The sequence below is a fragment of the Phascolarctos cinereus genome, unplaced genomic scaffold, assembly GCF_003287225.1.
Source record: "Phascolarctos cinereus isolate Bilbo 61053 unplaced genomic scaffold, phaCin_HiC Scaffold_5;HRSCAF=322, whole genome shotgun sequence".
In the NCBI taxonomy this organism is placed as follows: domain Eukaryota; kingdom Metazoa; phylum Chordata; class Mammalia; order Diprotodontia; family Phascolarctidae; genus Phascolarctos; species Phascolarctos cinereus.
Window position 1 is genome coordinate 39593941 of NW_027555958.1, and position 21818 is coordinate 39615758.

The following is a 21818-nucleotide window of genomic DNA, read 5'->3' on the forward strand; positions in this document are numbered from 1 at the left end:
TCAGGCAAGAAGAATGAGTAATGATATTGTCTCTGGTATTTGATCCTTATGGTATAAAGAGGAGTGTACTTTTATTCTGTAACCCAGGTAACCCTCCCTTCAGCCCTTCTGAGTTGGGTACCTGTCTGAAGATGTGTACTTCTTACCTATGGCTTAAAGCAGAAGAGTCCAATAATTTCTGTTCCTGAGAACCAATAGGAGTCACAAAAAACAAAGAAGCTGGAGTTAGAGCATTTATTTGTCTTAATTTAGATAAGTTATATTTATTCCAAGTCAAACACAGCTATGTTGCCTTATGATGCTCAGTTTGAGGCCAACTGAGGCTATGCCTCTATTTCCAAGTAGAGTCCAAGAAATAGATGGGTTACAGAAATCAAAGGTTTTAGACCTATCAATAAATAAGACATAACAATAGCTTATCGAGACCTAGTTCAAGCTTCAGAGCCTAGCAAAATTGTCAGTAAAGGAATACTGGATGAACAGGGCTCTAGGCTGCCCAGATTGTCTTCACTCTTTGTTGGATATCCGCTTTCAATTCAATTCAACAAACATTTGTCAGTTGTCTGCTATGGGTCAGGCAGTGTGCTTGGTCCTGGGAATACAAGACAAAAAGGGTGGGGGGAGGGGAAGCCTTCCTTGTCTTCAAGGAACTTACACTCTAACTAGGGACACAACATAGACATAGACAATTAAACATACAATATATACAAAGGAAGGAGGAGTACAGTAGCAACTGGTAGAATCGGGATAGTTTTCTGATTGGAGGTGGCCCTCAAATTTGGCTTTAAATTGAGCCACTACTGTTCATTTTCTTCATTTTCTTCAAGTAATCCTGAACCCATTTGTCTTCGAGATGTGCACAGTATATTTTGCCTTTCTTCAGAGTAAACCTGCAAATGGAGACAAAGAGAAAGCCCAAAGACCACTGTCAGAAGACAAGTCTAATAGAAAGAGACTTTATTCCTAACAGGGCACTGAGATCAAATTCCTAAAAAGGTAGGATAGATGGGAGGCAAAGTTCAATAAAGCAAGAACCTCACCTCTTCTTTATCACCCCTAAACCTGCTTCCTGTACCACTGAACCACACTTCCTGCTTCATATGATCTGACTTCTGGCTACTTCACAGAGGCTATTCAGAAGACCAAAGAATCTTCCTCTCCCACAAAACTCCTTAGCTACTCCCCTGACTCCTCTGCTCTTCAGAGAATCCTAAATGTAAAATGTTTCAGAGCAGGGAACAGACAGGCCCAGTCCCCTCCCTCCAGTACATAATCTGGAGCTCTGATTCCATTAAGCCCCAGGTCAGAGGGACTGATTCTAAATTAAGGGCACCCCCATAGTGTCTAAGCAGCTAAAATGTTTCTTCTGCTCCCTGAGATTCTCCTGGCTGTGCCTAATTCATGGACAGTTTCATTTCTGGTGGAGGGATCTACAGAGCCCCCATCAATGTGAAACCTTGTCTGGGGCAAGAAACTTACATTACAGCCTTGTAGGGGCAGGAACGGCTAGTGATACCATAGTTTTTGATGAGATGGTGTGGAAGGCTCCTCTTCAGAAAGACAAAGCAGCAGGTAGGCTTCGAATCAACCACTGTAAGGAAACCCCAGAAGACAGTACTTTGCCTCTTGCCAAGGAGCCTGCTTGCCTCACCAGCTACATTGGCATGATTTTGGAATCTCCAAGGCTGTGCCCTGCTTGAAGATTGCCTGAGCAGGGCTACAGGGGCAGCTATATACGTCATCAGCCTCTCTATCCATAGAAAAGTTGAAAGGAAGAAGAGAAAGTACCTAGGGAAAATCACCTACATGTTCCCCCGATGAGACAAGGGCCTCGGAACCCCAGGGCTCTTCAGGGACTTGCCTGCCCAATCTACTAAACTGAATCCTTACCACCCACCTATACCAATAGGGCAGCGACACATTGTTGTGCAAAGTGTGGCCCCTTCTATCACTTCAGAACTTTGCAAACTGGAGCAATTCACCAAACCCCTCTGGGATCTCCAGGGTAAAATGAAGTAGTTGGGCTCAATAAGACTTAAGAGCCTTCCTTCCAGCTTTAATTCTAAGTCCATCAGTCCTAGAGAGAGAATGGGCCAAAAAGGTCCCTGATCACTAGGAGGTGATACCTTCTACCTTATGTTTGCCATAGACCCTCACCCACAATCTACCTGCAACCCAAGTTGAGAAGTGCCCTTTTCTTGCCTGGAAATTAAGTAAAGATTCTCTGGGGAAGTCTCCCAGACATGGGGGTCTGCTCTGCTTCTCTAAAGAATGGCACAGGATCAAGGAAAGACTAAGTAATCAGCCTCATACTTACAACTACTGCTGAAGCTATCTTGAGGTCCCAATGTCACAAGCAGCAGACATAGCAGGACCATGGAGATGTGCTGCATCTTGGAGTGAGCTGTGGCTTCTCAAGATGATGCACCTTCAAGTTCTGCTGGCTCCCCATCTCCCCAGGCTTTGGTATTTATATCCAGCACATGGGGTTTCCCCTGCCCATCCCTGCAGAGGTGGGGGGACTCACAAAAGGAAAGGAAGCTATTTATGATGCAATGACCGCATAGAAAACTGCTTTTCTCTGTGAGTAGAGGAAAGCTCTGGGGAAAACTTACCCTCAGCAGGGGACAGATAAAGATCCTGTACAGATTGTGGTGCAGTTAGATCCTGAGTTTAGATAAGTGGGCGTAGTGGGAAACATCATGTGGGGGCAGGGGACAGTGGGAAGCTCTATCTGAGAAAGCTACTTCCTCCTCTCCTCCATCTTTCTCCCTTTCCTTCTTCATTCCGCCTTTTCTTCTTCCTATTAAAAGGATAGCTCAGGTTTTCAATCAACTGATTAACGAACATATATTGAGCATCTCCTCTGAGCCACACTGTGCTAGAAGGTGAATGTACACAAAGATGAAACAATCCCTGCCTTTGTAAAGTTTTCATCCTATTAGAAGAGACAGAAAAGTTACATACAAACATCTACAAAACATATACAAAGAATACAAGGCAATTTGGGGGTGATAAAAAGGCACTGGCAGCTGGGCTTCTGGAATGTTCTAATGGCCTCTTGTAACATTGTACTTGACTGCCAACTCATCCCAAAGATACAAGACACACCAATATATGAAACACTGAACAAAATAAATCTACAAGTATTTATGAAGCACCTACTGTGTGCCAGGCACTGTTGTGGTTGCTGAAGATACAATAATAAAAATGAGATAGACCCTGGACCTTGCCCAAGGAGCTTTAGGTTCTCTTGGAGGAGACAATTTGAGTATATATAAACATATACAGTACAAAAAAATAATAAGGGAGGTCACTAGCAACTAGAGGGATCAGGAAAAGTCTCAAGCAGGAAATAATCCTTGAGCTGATCTCTAAAAGGGACTAAGTATTTTAAGAAGTAGAGATAGAGAACAAGTATATATCTCATCAATGTCCCTTTGCCCGAAGGATTTAAGGCTTTACATCTCTTTTATTGGTCCATAATCTTAGGAACTCTAACCATCTATTCCCTCCAGCATCTTTCAAGTACCAGCACAGGTCCTGTAAGGTCACTCACTGGGTGCAGAGCTCTGACCTGGACACTAGAGGGAATAAAAGCATGCCCCAGTTCCCTATTCTAAAAAAGTTTAGATGTAGGGCTCTCTGGGGGAAAGAGGAGCTAAGGCAGTACATGCCGAGTTCCTTGGGATAAAGAGGGTGCTTTGACTCTCCGTATAGTCTCTGTGGGATGGCCAGGGGTCATATGACCTGGGCATTTGAATCTCAGCACTGCCTACTTACTCTTTAAGTAATGTTGAACAGGTCGTCTGACTTCTCTGGACCTCAGTGTCTTTAGCCTTTAGTTTGAAGGTGAGAACTGGTCTCAGAGTCAAGAAGATTTGGGTTAAAGTAACAACTCTGACACATACCAACTGATCGAGCTACTTAACCTCTTAGTGCCCTGGGCAACTCTCTAAGACCAAATTGTGGAGCAGGTGCCAATCTAAATCTCTGGGGGAGTTTCCTCATGGGGAGTTTCCCATAATATTGAAATCATAGGTTTCAGCCTAAAACAAAAAGACAAGTGTTGGATTCAACAATCTCAAAGGATACTTCTACTGCTAAATCTGTGACCCCAAGTCAAGGGTCATCAAGCAAAAAAAAGATGGCATCAATCCATGGGAAAGAACAAGAAATCTAGATGAAGATGACTACAAGGAGTCTGGGAAGAATTTCTTTGGAAGGGAGGTTCATTCAGTGATGGGCTAAAAATGGAAACAGACAGCAGAATGAATTAAAAACCAGAATCAAACAATATGTTGCTTGTGAGAAACACACTTGAAACAGAGAGACACATACAGAGTTAAAATAAGTGGTGGGGGCAGAATCTATTGTACTTGGTTGAGATAGGAAAAAAAGGCAGGGGTAGCAATCATGATCTCAGACAAAGCAAAAATAGACCTAATTAAAAGAGATAAGCAGGGAAACCATATCTTACTAAAAGGCACCACAGACAATGAAGCAATATCAATACTAAACATATATGCACCAAATGCTGTAGCATCCAAATTCTTAAAGGAAAAACCAAACGAATTACAGGTGGGAAAAGACAGTAAAACTATACTAGTGGGAGGCCTCAGTTTTCTCTCTCAGAAGTAGATAAATCTAATCATAAAAAAGACATTAAGGAGATGAATAAAATTTTAGAAAAGTGAGAGATGACAGACCACTGGAAAAGACTGAATAAGAATAAAATGGACTATAATTTTTTTCTCACCTGTACATTCCACCTTCACAAAAATTGACCATGTATTAGTGCATAAAAACCTCATGCAGAAAAGCATAAATATTAAATGCACCTCTTTTGGACCATAATACAATAAAAATTACATTCAATATAGGGCTTTGGAAAGTTAGATTAAAAATTCATTAGGAACTAAATAATCAAATCCTAAAGAATGAGTGGGTCAAAGAACAGATCATAGAAACAATCAATAATTTCATTAAACAGAATGACAGCAATGAAATGACATATTAAACTTTGTGGAATGCAGCCAAAGCAGGGGAAAATGCATATCTGTAGATGTGTACATCAATAAAAGAAAGAGCAGAACAATGAATTAGGCATGCAACTAAAAAAAATAGAAAAAGAATGAGTTAAAAATCTCCAATTAAACACCAAAATGGAAATCCTGAATATCAAAGGAGAGATTAATAAAACCAAAAGTAAAAAAGCCATTGAACTAATACATAAACCTAGAATCTAGTTTTATGAAACAGCCAATAAAATAGATAAATTATTGACTAATTTAATTAAATAAGAGAAAAAAAAAGAAACGAAATCACCATCATAAAAAATGAAAAGGGTGAATGCACCACCGATGAAGATGAAGATGAAATTAATTATTAGAAGTTATTTTGCCTAATTGTATGCCAGTAAAATGGACATCTATTTCACTTAGATTGCCAGTAAAATGGACAATCTAAGTGAAATAGATGAATGTTTACAAATGTTTAAATTGCCCAGATTAACAGAAAAGGAAATAAAATAAATAACCCTACATAATTTAAATAACCCTACCTTAGAAAAATAAATTGAGCAAGCCACAGTTGAGCTCCCTAAGTAAAACTCCCCAAGACCAGATAGAGTTACCAGTGAGTTCTACCAAACATTTAAGGACCAATTAATCTCAATGCTATATAAACTATTTGACAAAAATAGGTAAAGGATTCCTACTAAATTACTTTCACGACACAAATATGGTTTTGATACCTAAACCATGGAGAGCAAAAATAGAGAAAGAAAACTTTAGACAAATTTCCCTAATGGATATTGATTCAAAAAAAAATTAAATAAAATACTAGCAAGGAGATTTCAGCAATATGTACCAAAGATCCTACACTATGGCCAGGTAGAATTTATAGCAGGAATGCAGGGCTGGTTCAATATTAGGAAAACTGTAAAATTATTGACCATATCAATAACAAAAACAATAAAAATCATAATTATATCAATAGATGCAGGAAATAACTTTTAACAAAATACAATACCCATTCTTACTAAAAATACTGGAAAACATGGGAAGAAATGATACCTTTCTTCAAAAAATAACTAGCATTTTTCTAAAAACAAGAGCAAGCATGATCTGTAATGGCAATAAATTTGAAGCCTTCTTAATAAGATCAGGGGTGAGGCAAGGATGTCCATTATCACCACTGTTCTTCAATATTACATTAGAAATGCCAACTACAGCAATAAGATAAGAAAAAGAAATTGAAGAAATAAAAATAGGCAATGAGGAAACAAAACTATCACTCTTTGCAGATGATATAATGGTATGCTTAGAGAACCCTAGAGAATCAAATTAAAAACTGGTTGAAACGACAACTTTAGCACAGTCTCAGAATATAAAATAAGCCCATATAATTCATTAGCATTTTTATACATTACCAGCAAAACCCAGTAGGAAGAGATAGAAGGAGAAATTCTATTTAAATTAACTGCAGATATTATAAAATACTTGGGAATATACCAGCTAAGACAAATCCAAGGACTACATGAATAAAATTATAAAATATTTTTCATACAAATGAAGACAGATCTAAACAATTGGAAAAATATCAGTTGCTCATGGGCAGGCTGAGCCAATATAATAAAAATGACAATTCTACCTAAGTTAATTTACTTATTCACTTCCATACCAATCATTCTACCAAAGAATTACTTTATAGAGCTAGAAAAAAATCAACAAAATTCATCTGGAAGAACAAAAGGTCAAGATCAAGAATATCAAGGAAATCAATGAAAAAAAATGTTATGAAAAGAGGCCTAGCAGATTTCAAACCATATTACAAAGTGGTAATCATGAAAACAGTTTGGTACTGGCTAAGACATAGAGTGGTGAATGAGGAATAGATTAGATACACAATACACCATAGTAAAAGACCCTAGTAATCCAGCGTTTCACAAAATCAAAGATCCAAGCTTTGGGGACAAGTACTCACCTTTTGATAACAAATTGCTACCTTGCTGGAAAGCAGGTAGGCAGATACTTGGCATAGATCAACATTCATACTGTATATCAAAATAAGGTCAAAATGGATAAAAGATTTAGACATAAAAGGTGATGCCATTAGTAAATTAGGGGAACATGGGAAAAATGTTACCTGTCAGATCTATGGATAAGGGTAGAGTTTATGACCAAACAAATTACTTAGCAAGAATTAAAATGGATAACTTAATTACATAAAATTTTAAAAGTTTTGCACAAACAAAACTAATGTAGCCCAAATTAGAAGGAAAGCAGGAAACTGGGCTGGGGGGAATTACAGCTAGTTTCTCTGATAAAGACCTCATTTCTCAAATACATAACCAACTGAGTCAAATTTATAAAAATAAGAGCCATTCCTTGGATGATAAATTGTCAAAGGATATGGACCTGCACTTTTCAGAAGAATAAATCAAAGCTATCAATAGTCACATTTAAAAATAATCTAAATAACTATTGATTAGAGAAATTTAAATTGAAACAACGCTGAGGTACTATTTCCCACCTATCAGATTTGCTAATATGACAGAAAAGGAGAATGGCAAATGCTGGAGAGGATATGGAGAAATTGTGACACTGGTGTACTGTTGATGGAGTTGTGAACTAATTCAACAATTCCAGAAAACAATTATAACTATTCCCAAAGGGTTATAAAATTGTGTATACCCTTTGATACCAGCATACCTCTACAATGTCTGTGTTCCACAGAGATTTTTTAAAAGAAAACAAACCTATATGTATAAAAATACTTACAGAAGCTCTTTTTGTGGTGGCAAAGAATTGGAAATTGAGGGGATATCCATCAATTAGGGAATGGCTGAACAAGTTGTGGTATATAATTATGATGGAGTACTATTGTGCTATCAGAAACAATGAGCAAATAGATTTCAGAAAAAACCTGGAAAGACTTACATGAACTGATGCTGAGTGAAATGAGCAGAACCAGGAGAATACTGTACACTGTAACAACAATATTGTGTGATGATCAACTTTGATGGACTTGGCTCTTCTCAGCAATACAATGATCTAAAACAGGTCCTAAAGACTCATGATGGACAATGCTATCCACATACAGAGAAAGAGCTATGGAGTCTGAATGTAGATCAAAACATTTTATTTTTACTTTTTTTTGTTTTTTCTTCTTTCTTGTGGTTTTTCCCTTCTGCTCTAATTCTTCTTTTGCAATATGACTAATATGGAAATATGTTTAATATGACTGTATGCGTATAACCTATATCTGATTGCTTGCTCTCTTGGGGAAGAGGGAGGAGAGGGAGGGAGGAAGCAAAAAATTGGAACTCAAAATCTTATAAAATTGAATGTTGAAAATTATCTTTACATGTAATTGGAAAAAATAAAATACTATTAAGTGGGGGGAAATAGAAATGATGAGCAGGATAGTTTCAGAAAAACCTGAAAAGTCTCATATGAACTGATGTATAGTAAAGTGAGAAGAACCTGGAGAGCACTGTAACACTACAAAGACAATCGACTGTGAAAGACCTAGCTTCTCTGATCAAGAAAATGATACAGGGCAATTCCAAAGGACTCCTGATGAAAACTGCTATCCCCCTTCAGAAAGCGAACAGATGAATTCAGAGGGCAGACTGAAGCAGACATTTTTCACTTCATTTTTCTTGGGGGTTTTGTGTATTTTCTTTTGCAATATGGCTAATGTGGAAATGTATTTTGCATGACTTCATATGTATGGTCAATATCATACTGCTTGCCTTCTCAAAGGATGGGAAAGGGCTTTGAGAGAGGGAGAGAATTTGCAACACAAAATTTTAAAAAAACAAATGTTTAAAAATGTTAATGTAATTGTAAATTAAGGATTAAATACACATTTTTTAAAAATGAGAGGTTGAGGAAAAAGGGAATTTGAGATAGAGAAAAGCACCCTGAATAAATGTACAGAGATGGGAGAGGGTGGGAGGAGCTTGGGGAGCAATGATTTGCCAAAGGGGAGAAGTTTGAGATAGGGTTTTTCAAATGAAATAATTTCAGATGTTGAAGGGCTTTGAATGCCAGGCTATTGATATTGGCCTTTTTCCAGGAAACAATGGGAAGCCACCAAAAATTTCTAAGCAGCAAGTAGCATGATCAAAATTCATGCCTCAAAACTTCAAAAGACCTATAATTGCACTAATGCCAGTAGCCCTGACATCATGGCACATTGAAACCCTACCATCTCTAAAGAGACAGCTGCAGGAGCTGATCTGCATGTACAATTCTTCACCTGGTGGTCAATATTTTGTTGATGAGATTCTTCAAACTTAGCTATGTTGACCCTCAGATGGTAGTTCAAACCTAGCCCATATTCAAAGTTTTTACAGCTTGGAAAGGGTAGGAATGAAAGAGATGGATGGTATAACAGAGGACATCTTGTTCAACCTGCTGCTTGCACAGATAAGAAAACTAAATGAATGAATGAATAAGTGAGTAGGTGGATGGATGGACGAAATAGCATATATTAAGAGCTTATGATATGCAAAGTACTAGGATTACAAATAGAGAAGTAAGACAGTCACTGCTGTCAAGGAGCTCATATTCTAATGTCATAGACCAGAGTTGTCAAACACAGCCTGTGTGGCCATAATGTTCCTGAGTGCAACCCAAACAAAATTAAAATGTAGTTCCTGTCTGAATTTAATGCATTGATATGTATATATGTATGCATGTGTATATATGTATATTTGTGTATACTGACACATACGTATATAAACAAACATGTGTGGTTTTCTTAGTCAATATGGACCACAAGGATCCTTATGTATAAGTCAGTAACTACCATTTCTATTTGAGTTTGACATAATTGGTGTACACAACTGACACAGAAGTTTTCAGCTGCAAGTCAGATAGAAAAGAGCCATGTTTCATAGGCTGCAGCAGCAATATAGACGATTTACCATCTTAACATTTTAAGCATCTTCTTTAATGTCAGCTGAGGCCCAGAGAGATTAACTTACCCAAGGTCATACAAGTCACAAGTGTCAGACGTCGGATTTGAATCCAAGCATTCCAATTTCAAATTTCCCACTCTCTCACCTATAGTGCAATGAGGACCTGTGCTCTACTTCTATTAGCTTCCAGAATCTAAAGTCACTTCTGCTTCCCAAGAAGGCAGTGGCGCAAGATATAGCGGGCAACTATGCATTAAGAAATCCAGTCCAGCACCAATAACTGGAGGTAGAGAGAACTATTAGGAGGCTATTGCAATTATCCAAGCCAAAGATGAAGAAGGTTTGTAGAAAAGATGTGGGGTCAATAAATGTTGACAGGGGGAATGGAAAAAAGGCTGTGGATAGGAGAGATAACATGGGAATAGAATCCACATAACTAACTTGATGAGTGATAAATATGAGGGCTAAGGGAGAAGGAGGGGTAAAAGGTGACTCCAAGGTTAAGACACTATATGATTGGGAGAATGATAGTTTACTCCATTTTTCACTCCATGTATTTATATAATTTACTCCATTTACAGATATAAAAAAACTAGGAGAGACCAGTTTTGCAAGAGAAGAGGCTGCATAATAACAGGAGAGGTAGGTAGACCCTCCCTACATCTATCTATCTATCTATCTATCCTGATATATATATAGAATTGGTGTCTATCCCTAGAAGAATCTGCTGAAGTGAAGAATCAGCCATCTAGCTCTGGGATTGACTACAAACTGAGGAAACAGTGATTTAGAATCCCCTTTCCCAAAGAGAATGGTTCTTCCTCTGTATCACTGGATGGGAAAGATGGGAAGAAGAATGACTAGCTCTCACAGGCACATTGTTTTCCTAGACAGGATCAAAAGCAGTGAGATCAGACAGAACCATGGGAGCTCGGACAGAATTGGGCTCCTGACTTCATTATCTCCTTTTCTCCCCTGTGAGCTTCTTGACAGCAGGCACTGTCCTATGAGTTTCTTTGCATTCCCAGTGCTTAGTATAACCCCTAGCACATGGTAGGCACTTAAATGCTTATTGACTGACTGGTTTTGAGGGTGATGTTTAAAATGCTTTTAACTAAGCAATCAAAACTCACAAATAATAGTAGAACTTAGCGTGGGAATCTTTTCCATTACCTGAAACACACCTACCTCTTCCCCCATCCTTGAAGCACCTTCACAAAATGCCAATATCTCCTCAAGCTATTATCACATACCTCTCTTCTTATCAGCCAAATTCCTAGGGAAACACTGTTTATACTTGTCCTCTCGTCTTCCCCTCCTTTCATTGGCTTCTAAACTGTCTCCAATCTGGCTTCCAACATCATCATTACACTAAAACTGCTCTTTCCAAAGAGACAGATTTCCAAAGCTGATGGCCTTTTCTCATTCTTCATCTTCTTTCTCATCCTCTCTGCTATATTTGTCTTTGCTAGCCAATCTCCCCTCCCATATCCTCTCTGTTCTCTCTATTTTCATGACATTGTTCTCTCCTGGTTCTCTTCCTACTTGTCTGATTGTTCCTTTCCAGTCTCCTTTGCTGGTTAATCTTTTGCATATCCCGTAAGTGTGGAAAGTATGATCTTTTCTTTCTGTGTACTCTTGGTGACCTCATGAGTTCTCATTGCTTTAATTATCATCTCTCTGTGGATGATTGCAAATCTATAGATGCAGTTCCATTCACTTCTCCCAAGCTCCAGAGCCACATCACTAATTTCTCAACAATTTGTCACCTTTTTTGAATTGGATACTCCATAGATATCTCATACTAAATATATCCAAAGCAGAACTTATTATCTTTCTTCAAAAACCCATACCTCTTCTGAACTTCTATATTTCTGCCAAGAATACTACTATTTACCGGGTTACCCAGATTTATAGCATTGACATTTCTCTCAACTCATCACTCTTCCTCACCCCACATATGCAGTCAGTTGCCAAATCTTATTTCTACCTTCACAAGCTCTCTCCCATCCATACCCTTCTCTCTCCTCACATAGCCAGCATCCCAGTTCACACCCTACCACCTCTCACCTATTTGCCAAAGCCTCTTCATTGGTCTTCCTGTCTCAGGTCTCTCAATCCATTACAATTTGTCCTTGATACAGTGGTTAAAGTATTTCCCCCCCTAATGCACAAATCTGACCATGGCTCTCCATAAATTCCCTATTATCTTCAGGATCAAATTAAAAATTCTCTGGGTTTTAAAGTCATTCACAACCTGGTTACAACCTGCCTTTCCAGTTCTGTTATAGATCACTTCCCTTCCCACACTCAGCGTTCCAGCCAGACTAGACTTCTTGTTATTCCTCAGTGATGACCCTCCATCTCCCATAGCTATGTCTTTGTACTGACTGTCCTCCATGCTTGGAATACATTATTAACTCACTTCCTCCTCTTAGAATCCTTTGTATCTTTCCAAACTCAACTCAAATGTCACATTCTACATGAGGTCCTTCTAACCTCCCCCTTTCTCTCCCCATCCCCACTCCCAGCTACTAAAACCCTTTCCAATAAAAATACCTTATATATACTACACATATGTTAATAAGTAAGTATCTTGGCCATATAATGTAACAGCAGGGAACATGTAGTTTTCATTTCTGCATCCCCAATGCCTAGCACTGTGTCTGGCATAAATTGGGTCCGTAATAAATGCTTCTTGATTGATTGATTTTGCCCTCTGAAGTACTGCATGCTATGACACCTCTGACAAGTGGTTATTCAGCTTAGGGCCATAAATTCAAAGCAGAGAGAAACTTTACACATTATCCAGTTCAACCCTCTCATTTTCCAGAAGAGAAAACTGAGACCCCAAAAGCTGAAGTCACTTACCTAAGGTCATACAGGTGCTAAGTGGAAGGACTAGAATGCCAACAGGCCCTGGTGCTCTGATTCCAATCCAGTGATCCTTCCACTATCCCACACTTATTTCTCTTCTTGGACACTTCCAGTGACGAGGAGATCACTATCTTAAAAAGATAGCTTATGTCTGTGTTGGACAGTTTTGATTCTGTTTGTAGCTCTAAGTCTCATCTAAATTCTAGCTCAAGATCCTTCATATATCAAGTAAATTTGGCATCCCTTTTACTTACACTCCTCCTAATTCTGGCTCCTGGGGTCCCACAGAGTGCATAATCTCATGGTAGCCTTCCAGTTATTTTTTTTCCTTTTCTTTTTTGCTAGGCAATGGGGTTAAGTGACTTGCCCAGGGTCACACAGATAGTAAGTGTTATGTGTCTGAGGCCGAATTTGAGCTCAACTCCTCCTGACTCCAGGGCCAGTGCTCTTATCCACTGTGCCACCTAACTGGCCCCTTCCAGTTCTTTGAAAACAGTGATTTTACCCCACTTTGTTTTTCTCATCTATAGAAAACATAGGCAGCTAGGTGGCACAGTGGATAGAATGCTGGGACTAAAATCAGGAACACTAATCTTCCTAAATTCAAATCTGGCCTTAGACCCTTACTAGTTGTGTGACCCCAGGAAAGTCACTTAATCCTAGAGCAGCTAGGTGGTGCAGTGGATAGAGCTCTGGCCCTGGATTCAGGAGGACCTGAGTTCAAATCAGGCCTCAGACACATAACACTAGCTGTGTGACCCTGGGCAAGTCACTTAACCCCTTGCCTAGGCCAAAAAGAAAAAAAGCCACTTAATCCTGTTTGCCTCCATTTCCTCATCTGTTAAGTGAACTGGAGAAGGAAATGGCAAATCACTCCAGTATCTTTGCCAAGAAAACCTCAAATGGAGTCACGAGGAGTTGAACACAATTGAAAAATGAATGGACAACAAAAAATACAAAGCATTCTCAGTTCTTCCAAGGATTCTTCCCATAAATCATCCAGTGAATCCCCTCATTACCCTTGGTACCCTCCCCTGAGCCCATTCCAGATTTTCAACATCCTCTCTACATAAGGACTCCCAGAAAAGAGTTTAATACTCCAGATATAGGCTGACCAGGGCACAACATAACTTGAAACAGTTACCTCCCTTCCCTATACTATATTTCTGTTAATACAGACCAAGAAGTGTTATGTTCGAGAGAGGAAATGTGGTTCAATAGAGAGAGCAATGGCTTTGGAATCAGAGGATCGTGGTTCAAATCCAACCTTTGATACTGTAGGTCTGGGACAACTTGAGCAAAAGTCACTCGACATCCCTGATCCTCAGTTTCTTCAACTGTAAGATGAAGGGGTTGGACAATAGTTTTCAAGGTCTTTCCAGTTCTAGATCTATGATCTTAAGAACCTAGAGGGACAGTGGCATTTAGAGCACAGAACACAAAGTCAGGAAGACCTGGTTTCAAATTCTACCTCCTGCAGTTATTAGGTAGATGACCTTGGACAACTCCCTATGAACCTCAAGCAACTCCATAGGATTTACATCCTAAGTCACATAGAGGCTGGGTCTTATATAGCGATTTAAGGTTAGCAAAGCACTTTACATAAGTCATTTCATTTGATCCTCATAATAACCCTGAGAGGTAGGTATTATTATTTCCCCCATTTGACAAATGAGGAAACTAAGAGACATTAACTGACTTGTCCAGAGCCATAAAGCCAGGTAGGATTTGAACTCAGATCTTCTTCCCTCCAAGTCCAATATTCAACCCACTATACAACCTAACCACCTCATTGATAGAGGGAGTCCCCAACCTTGAAGTCCCCTACGCTGATAAAATCACAGATTCTTCATATCTTTGTATAAGAAGGGAAGTCAGGTCACATTGAGCCAGAGGGCAGTTGAAACTCTCAGATATTTTTTTCACTTAAACTATGGATAAACTGCATTGTCTCCATCCAGTATTCAAATAGGTGATCTTTTGAACCTAAGTGCATGACTTTCCATTTATCCTTATTAAATGTAATCTAGTTAGATTTGCCCCATTGTTTCAGACATGGAGAGGGCTTTTTAGGATCCCGATTCTGTCATCAATCATGGTTTGTTATCCTTCCCAGCTCTGTGTTATCATCAAATTTAATAAGCATGCCTTTTTTATCTTCATCTATGTCATTGATAAAAATGTTTACCAGACCAAGGCTGAAAACAGAATCCCTTGAATGGTTCAGTCCACCATCATGAACCTACCCCAATATGTTGTATCATCGCACCCACAGGAGTATGTTGTGAGAAGTGTTGTCAAATGTTTTGCCATCATCTATATGTCTGTCTACGACATTCCTCTGAGTTAGCTATTTAGTAACCTTATCAAGACATCAAGTCATATTGAAACCTGCTATATGCCAATTCCAAGAACTAAATTATAAGAATGCAAAAAAGGGTGAAGGGAAGGAGAAATATTCATGTAACTATTATGTGCCAGGAATTTGATAAGTCCTTTTTTATAAATGCCTCATTTAATCTTCACAGCAATCCTGTAATTATCTCCCATTTTACAGTTGAGGAAACTGAGGCAAATGGTGGTTAAGTGGCTTGCCCAGAGTTACATATCTAGTAAGTGTCTGAAGCTGGATTTGAACTCAGGTCTTCCAGATTCCAGGCCCAGCACTCAATCCACTGGGCCACCTAACTGGCAAAGAAAGGCAAAAAACAATCTCTTCCCGAGGCTCTTACAGTCTAATAATGTTCAACCCACTATTATAGATTGTGTAGCAAAGAGGACTTTTCTAGGTATTGGGAAAAACACAATTTGCTGCCTTTATCTGAAATGACCTGTCTCTGGTGAATCCATGGTGGAATCAAGGCACATGCAACCAAAGCCAGAAGGGACTTCATAGGCCAGCTAGCCCAATCTATTTATATACAGAAAAGAATGCAGAGGTCTAGCAAGACCAAGTGATTTCACCAAGATCACAAGGTAGTAATTATCGAAAATGGGATTTCATCTTTAAGGTCCTTGAGAATAGGGGTTGTTTATTCTTTGCCTTTGTACCCCTATTGCCCAGCACATGGTAGATGATAACTAAATGCTTATTGATTCATTGATTGACTCCAAGTGAGCACCATTTCCCTTCCTAAGCACTCACAGATAATTGAATTAATAATCCATTCTAAAATTTTGCCAGACTTCAATTTGAGGTGCAGCATTCCAAAATCTTCATCCCCTTTAAGGAAACTGAGACATTGGCTGTCTCCAGGCTGCACAGTGGGTAGGGTGTGGAGCCTGGAATCAGGAAGACCTGAGTTCAAATCCAGCCTCAGACACTGACTTGAGGTAAGGTATGACCCTGGGCAGGTCACCTTGCCTCAGTTTCCTCAATTATAAAATGGGGATAACTGCACCTACTTCAAAGATTTTTTTTGAGGATCAAATAAGATAATATTTTAAAACAGTGCTTAGAGCATTGGCTGGCACGTAGTAGGCACTATATAAATACATATTCTCTTCCAGGCCCCCAACATCTCTGTCTTCTATTATCCATGATTTCACAAATATCACTGAGACTCATAGATGCAAAGAAACATGCCCATCACCATATGGCAAATTCTATGATTAAATCTACAAGTTATTTCAGTGCCCTGGAGTGTAACTCGGAAATTTAAATTTGTTTAGGGCAGCTGAATATCCTCTTAAACTTAAGCACGAATATAGACTTGACAGCCAGAAAATAAGAAGCAGCATATTGTAATCGACAGAAAGCTGGCCTGGGAGCTGGCAAGATCAAGTTCAAGTCTCACTGGTGACACACACAGGCTGTGTGAGCCCGGGCAAGGCACTTACCTCACAGGGCTCTAGGCAGCTGGTCAAGATGAGAAGCTGCATGGAGGGTGTAAACCAAGATACCCAATGCCAATGACATCCCAGGTCCAGCCTGCATCCTCCTAGGGAGCAGAGGTGCCAGACCCAGGATGTCACTGACACAGGGAGCTCCCAGATGAGAAAACATTCTCCATCAATACAGGTAGGACCCCTGGAATGGAAGGTCTATAATGATAATAATAATAATAATAATAATAATAATAATAATAATAATAATAATAATAATAAGCACTTGTATAGTGCCTTAAAATGTGTGAAGTACTTAATATATGTTACCTCTTTGGATCCTCACAACAGTCCTTTGAGGTAGATGTTATTAGGATCCGCATTTTCCAGATGAGGAAACAGTGAGGCCGAGCCAGGTTCAGTGACTTGCCCAAGGTCATACAGCTAGTTAGTAGTGTCAGAGGCAGCCCTTGAACCTAGGTCTTCCTGACCATAAAGAAGGCTCTCTATCTACTGTGCCACACACTTCTGTATATGCAGTGTGTATGTAGGCATGCATGCATATACTTATGTATATATGTGGAGAGAGACAGAGAGGGAAACAGAGACAAAGAGGGAGATAGAGAGACAGAGACAGAGAGACAGAGAGAGACATGCAGAAGCAGACACAGAGAGAGAGAGAGAGAGAGAGAGAGAGAGATAGGCAGTCAGACAGAGAAAGAGTGAGACAGAGACAGAGACAGAGACAGAGAGACAGAGTGATTTAACTCGTTCTTTGATGTTTCTGGTATTCTATTTTTGCATCACAATGAAATATAGCTTTAAAAGTCCTTCTTGGTGTGCTGAATGATCTCTGAGATGTGGTACATTGGCCTTCGTGCAATTCCTGGAATAAGAAATTGCATCTCCCAACTCCAGACATTTTCACTGTTCGTCTCCATGCCTGGAAAGCTCTTACTCCTCATCTGGCTTCCTTCAAGTCCCAGATAAAATCCAGGCTTCATCAGGAAACATTTTCTGAACACCCTTTCTTCCAGTGCCTTCCATCTGGTGACTGTTTAAAATTTATCCTGTACATTTATTTAGCACAGAGGCAGCTAGGAGGCCCAGTAGGTAAGAGCACCAAGCTTCGGCTCAGGAAGACCGGATTTCAAAATCTGGCCCAGAGACTTTATTATGTGACCCTAGATAAGTCACTAAAACTCTCTCCCTCTCGGTTCCCTTGACTAAAATGGCAATAATAACATACCATCTCCCAGGGCAGTTAGGAAAATCAATGAGATATATTTGTAAAGTGCTTAGCACTGCGCCTGGCACAGAGTACTAGTTCTTTAATTAATGCTTATTTCTTCCCTTCCTTTTTTCCTTCCTTTCTTCCCTTCCTTCCCTTCTTCCTTTCTTTCCTTCTTTCCTTCTTTTCTTCCCTTTATTTTTCCTTTTTCTTCCTTCCTTCTCTTCTCCCTTCCTTCTGTCTTTCTTTTCTTCTTCCCTTTCTTCTTTCCTTTCCTTTTTCCTTCCTTCCTTCCTTCCTTCCTTCCCTCCTTCCTTCCTTCCTTCCTTCCTTCCTTCCTTCCTTCCTTCCTTCCTTCCTTCCTTTCTTCCTTCCTTCCTTCCTTTTTTTGTGCATAGTTGTTTGCTTCTCCTCTTCCTCACTAGACCGTAAAGTCCTTAAAAGCAGAGAGTGTCTTTTACCTTTCTTTGTACCTCCAGTGTTTAGCACAGTGCCTATAGTATATAGGCATGTAGTAGACATTTAATAAGTGTTTATTGATTGACTGGCTTACTAAGCCTTTTTGCAAATCTCAGCTTATTTAACACTACTCCTGTGTGGACCTACAACCATAGACTATCAGAAGGAACCACAGAGGTTGTGTGTTCCAACCCCCTCACTTTATGGGTGAATACAGTGAGGTCCAATGAGATGAAGTGATTTATCCAAGTTGGTTGAGGGCAGATCAGAGCCTAAAAGTGAAAGAGGACTCCTGACTCACTGTCCAGTACTCCACTCTAAAGTTTCCTTGCATGTGGTCTTCAAAGCCCTGTTGGTAGGAGGAGTGAAAGTTACGGCTTCACTTATTTTTCAGAGAGATATGACATACTATCGAGCAATAAATAGAATTGTGGTCTTGCAGTCAAGAAGACTAGGGTTCAATTGTTTTTTGGCTTCAGACACTTTATTGGCTGAGTCTCAGTTTCTCTATCTACAAATGAGATGAGGAATACAAAGCTTCCTGCAAATTAGAACTTCTATATAGAGGTCATTTTGGTTTTTTTATTTGTGAAAACATTGTAGTCAGGCAGAAAATTGATTTGCTTTTTTGACAAACAGATTATTTGTCAAGACCATAGTTGACCTCTTTGGGTTGACATAAAAACCACCAGCCTATGTGACAGGTATCCATATGGGTACTGACATATTGATATAGTAAGATAATGCTAACCATGTCAGAAATAGAACTGGATTTGAAGCCAGAGGACCTGGATTCAAATTCTGACTCTACTACGTATTACTTGTGTAACACTAGACAGGTCCCTTAATCTCTCTAGACCTCGGTTTCCTCTTCTGTAAATGGAGTGGGTACATCAATTAATCAATCAATAAGTACTTAATTAAACAATTATTCTGTGCCAGAAAATGCCCAAAATGGAATAAATTCTACCCTCTAGGAACTTATATTCAATTGGGGGAAACAATATTTATGTAGTAAAGTTAATGAAACATATAGGTAGAGTAAATATAAAGTAATTTCTCAGGGGAGGAGAAGCATTAGCAGCTGGGAAGATCAGGAAAGGCCTCTTGGAGGGGGAGTCACTTGAGGTGAGTTTTGAAGGGAGCTAGAATTCAGAAGGTGAGGGTGAGAAGGGAATGCATTCCAGGAATGAGGAACAGACTTTACAAAGGCATGGAAAGAAGATAACCTCAAAAGTTCAACTGAATATATGACCCAATGATTTTGGGATATCTGAAGCCTTTGCTGAAAGCCATCCCATTGCCAATCCCCATGACATAGCCAGTTCTCTTTTCCCTTGACTCTTTTATTTCACTTTACCTCTTATCTCTTTCACTTACTTCACTTTTGTTACCTTACTTTCTCCTTTCCTTTTGCCATTTTCCCCATTCTTCATAGAATTTCAGGTGGCTAATACATAAGCTATTGGATGGATAGGTAAATAGATGGATGGATGGATGGATGGATGGATGGATGGATGGATGGATAAGTGGATAGATGGGTGGATGGATGAAATGGAAGCCTCGTAATGAAAAGGATTGCTCCATTTTTATCTTTGTGTCTTCAACCACTAATACAGCATCTAGCATTCAGGAAGCCCTTAATAAATATTTGTTGATTGATTGATTGAAGGACCTGGAAGATACCTAAGACATCATCTAATCCAATATCCTTTAGAGATGAGGAATTGGAGGTCCAGTTAAGGGAAGTGACCTGCCCACAATCATGAATGAAGTTCACCACAGAGTCCAGACTAGAACCTGGGTATTCTGAATCCCAATCTAAAGCATTTTTCCCTAAGATGTCTGCCTGGTTCTAGAAATCACCATTGGCTTTTTCCTAAGAACTATAGATATGACATGCAGTTAAAGTAGGAGTTGCCCAGTCAGCCAGTTTACTAGAGGCTTCCTCTTCCTGTATACTTTTCAAGTATCAACTGAACAGCACCTGGAGGTCCAGGGACTCTCCTGCCAGAGCCCAAAATCTCCCATCATTTCCAAGCTGCTCATGAAGTAGAAGATGAAAGAAATGGACAGCCAGTTTCTGAAATGTTACAGCTAAACTCATTAATGACACTCTTGAAATGACTCATTCACAAACAGCCAGAAGTATTGTTGAGCAGGTGGCCAGTTCTTCCAGGAATCCAGAGCTAGCCACCTCTTTACCCCTCCTCCAATGCAATGTCATAGAAAGAGCACTGGGTTGGGATTCCTGAGACATTAATATATCTCCCACTATCAAGCTATATGACCTTGGGCAAGTTAATTCCTTTCTCTGGACCCCATTTTTCCTCATCTTTAAAGTAGGGTTAAAAATATTTTTTTTTACTTCACATGGTTGTTGTTGTTGAGAATCAAATAAGAAAATGATTGCCAAAAAAAGGCTTATTTCAGTAAAATATTATTCAAATGGACCTGTAAATTATAGGGGGAAGAAGGACATAGAATTTTCTTTGTAATTATAGCAGCTCTGTCACCTTATTTCAGGCTACAGTCAGCCACAGAGCCAAATCTAGTCTCTCAAAAGAACAGAGAAAGAAAGATGGCTTGGAACTGGGTGAAAGAGGTCACATTCCCATACTCATCTTATCTCAGGGGTTCCCAATCTTTTTAAATATACAGTTCCTTTTTTAATTCCAAAGAAACTCCTTCATCCCCACATAACATTTTGTCCTTTTAGTATTCTTTGACTGGCACAAATATATGATAACAAATATCTACTGAGAATTCAGCAACCCTTTTAAATGGATTCATATTAAATGGGATTGTAGTAATCCCAATAAAATCTACATATATTTGAAAAAATAATTTACATGGAAGACTTATTTATTCAGTCTACAAAAGGCTTGTTTGCTTATGTATTATGCTGAGTGGTCTATGGGATATGTGGAAAGAGGGCTGGACTTTGAGTCAAGAAGGCCTGACTTCAAATCCCACCTTTGACACCAGCTGTGTGGTCATCAATAAGGCACTTAACCATTCTAAACATGTTTCCTAATTTGAAAAGTGAAACAGTTGGACTAGATGATCTCTGGTGTCACATCCAGCTATATAAATGTCATCTCTTTTTATCATCTAGTAAAGGAGACTTCTAGCAACAAGTTCAGGTGTCCACAGATCATGGGTTGACATAGAAGTGAACAAACCGTTAGAGAAGTTAGGGTTAAATGGAATGTTCTGAATGGGAACACTAAAGAATATACATATTTCTCAAAACCACATAGTCCCTTTAGAAAAATAAAACTATGTGCTGGAGAATTTCTCACTGGCTGCACTATTCTGGAACTTGTCTGACTGACTTCTCCTCCAAGCCCCTAGAAGCTTATTATTGGAATAAGCTCATCATCCTGTAGGATCTCATCTGTTTTAATATTCCACTTTATCACTACTCACTTCCTCTCTAATGAGAGTATTGGTCCATGAACTCTAAATCTCCATTTAAAGAGAGAGTCC

General features: G+C 39.2%; 1 protein-coding gene across 1 annotated transcript; it reads right to left on the reverse strand.

The window, feature by feature from the left end:
• Positions 1-220: 220 nt before the first annotated feature.
• Positions 221-2460, reverse strand: LOC110192269 (C-C motif chemokine 13-like). The gene is made up of 3 exons (XM_020963334.2): positions 2318-2460; positions 1480-1591; positions 221-890 (listed from the first exon to the last, which is right to left on the reverse strand). Exons 1-3 carry the CDS (start codon positions 2391-2393, stop codon positions 785-787), a joined length of 294 nt encoding a protein of 97 aa, XP_020818993.1. The 5' UTR covers positions 2394-2460; the 3' UTR covers positions 221-784.
• Between the last annotated feature and the right edge of the window lie 19358 nt (positions 2461-21818).

Coding starts and splice junctions, on each gene's coding strand:
- LOC110192269 (XM_020963334.2), bottom strand. CDS start 2,393: ATGCAGCACATCTCCATGGTCCTGCTATGTCTGCTGCTTGTGACATTG. Junction 1,592..2,317: donor AGATAGCTTCAGCAGTAGTT/GTAAGTATGAGG, acceptor GTTTCCTTACAG/TGGTTGATTCGAAGCCTACC. Junction 891..1,479: donor TGCCCCTACAAGGCTGTAAT/GTAAGTTTCTTG, acceptor CTCCATTTGCAG/GTTTACTCTGAAGAAAGGCA.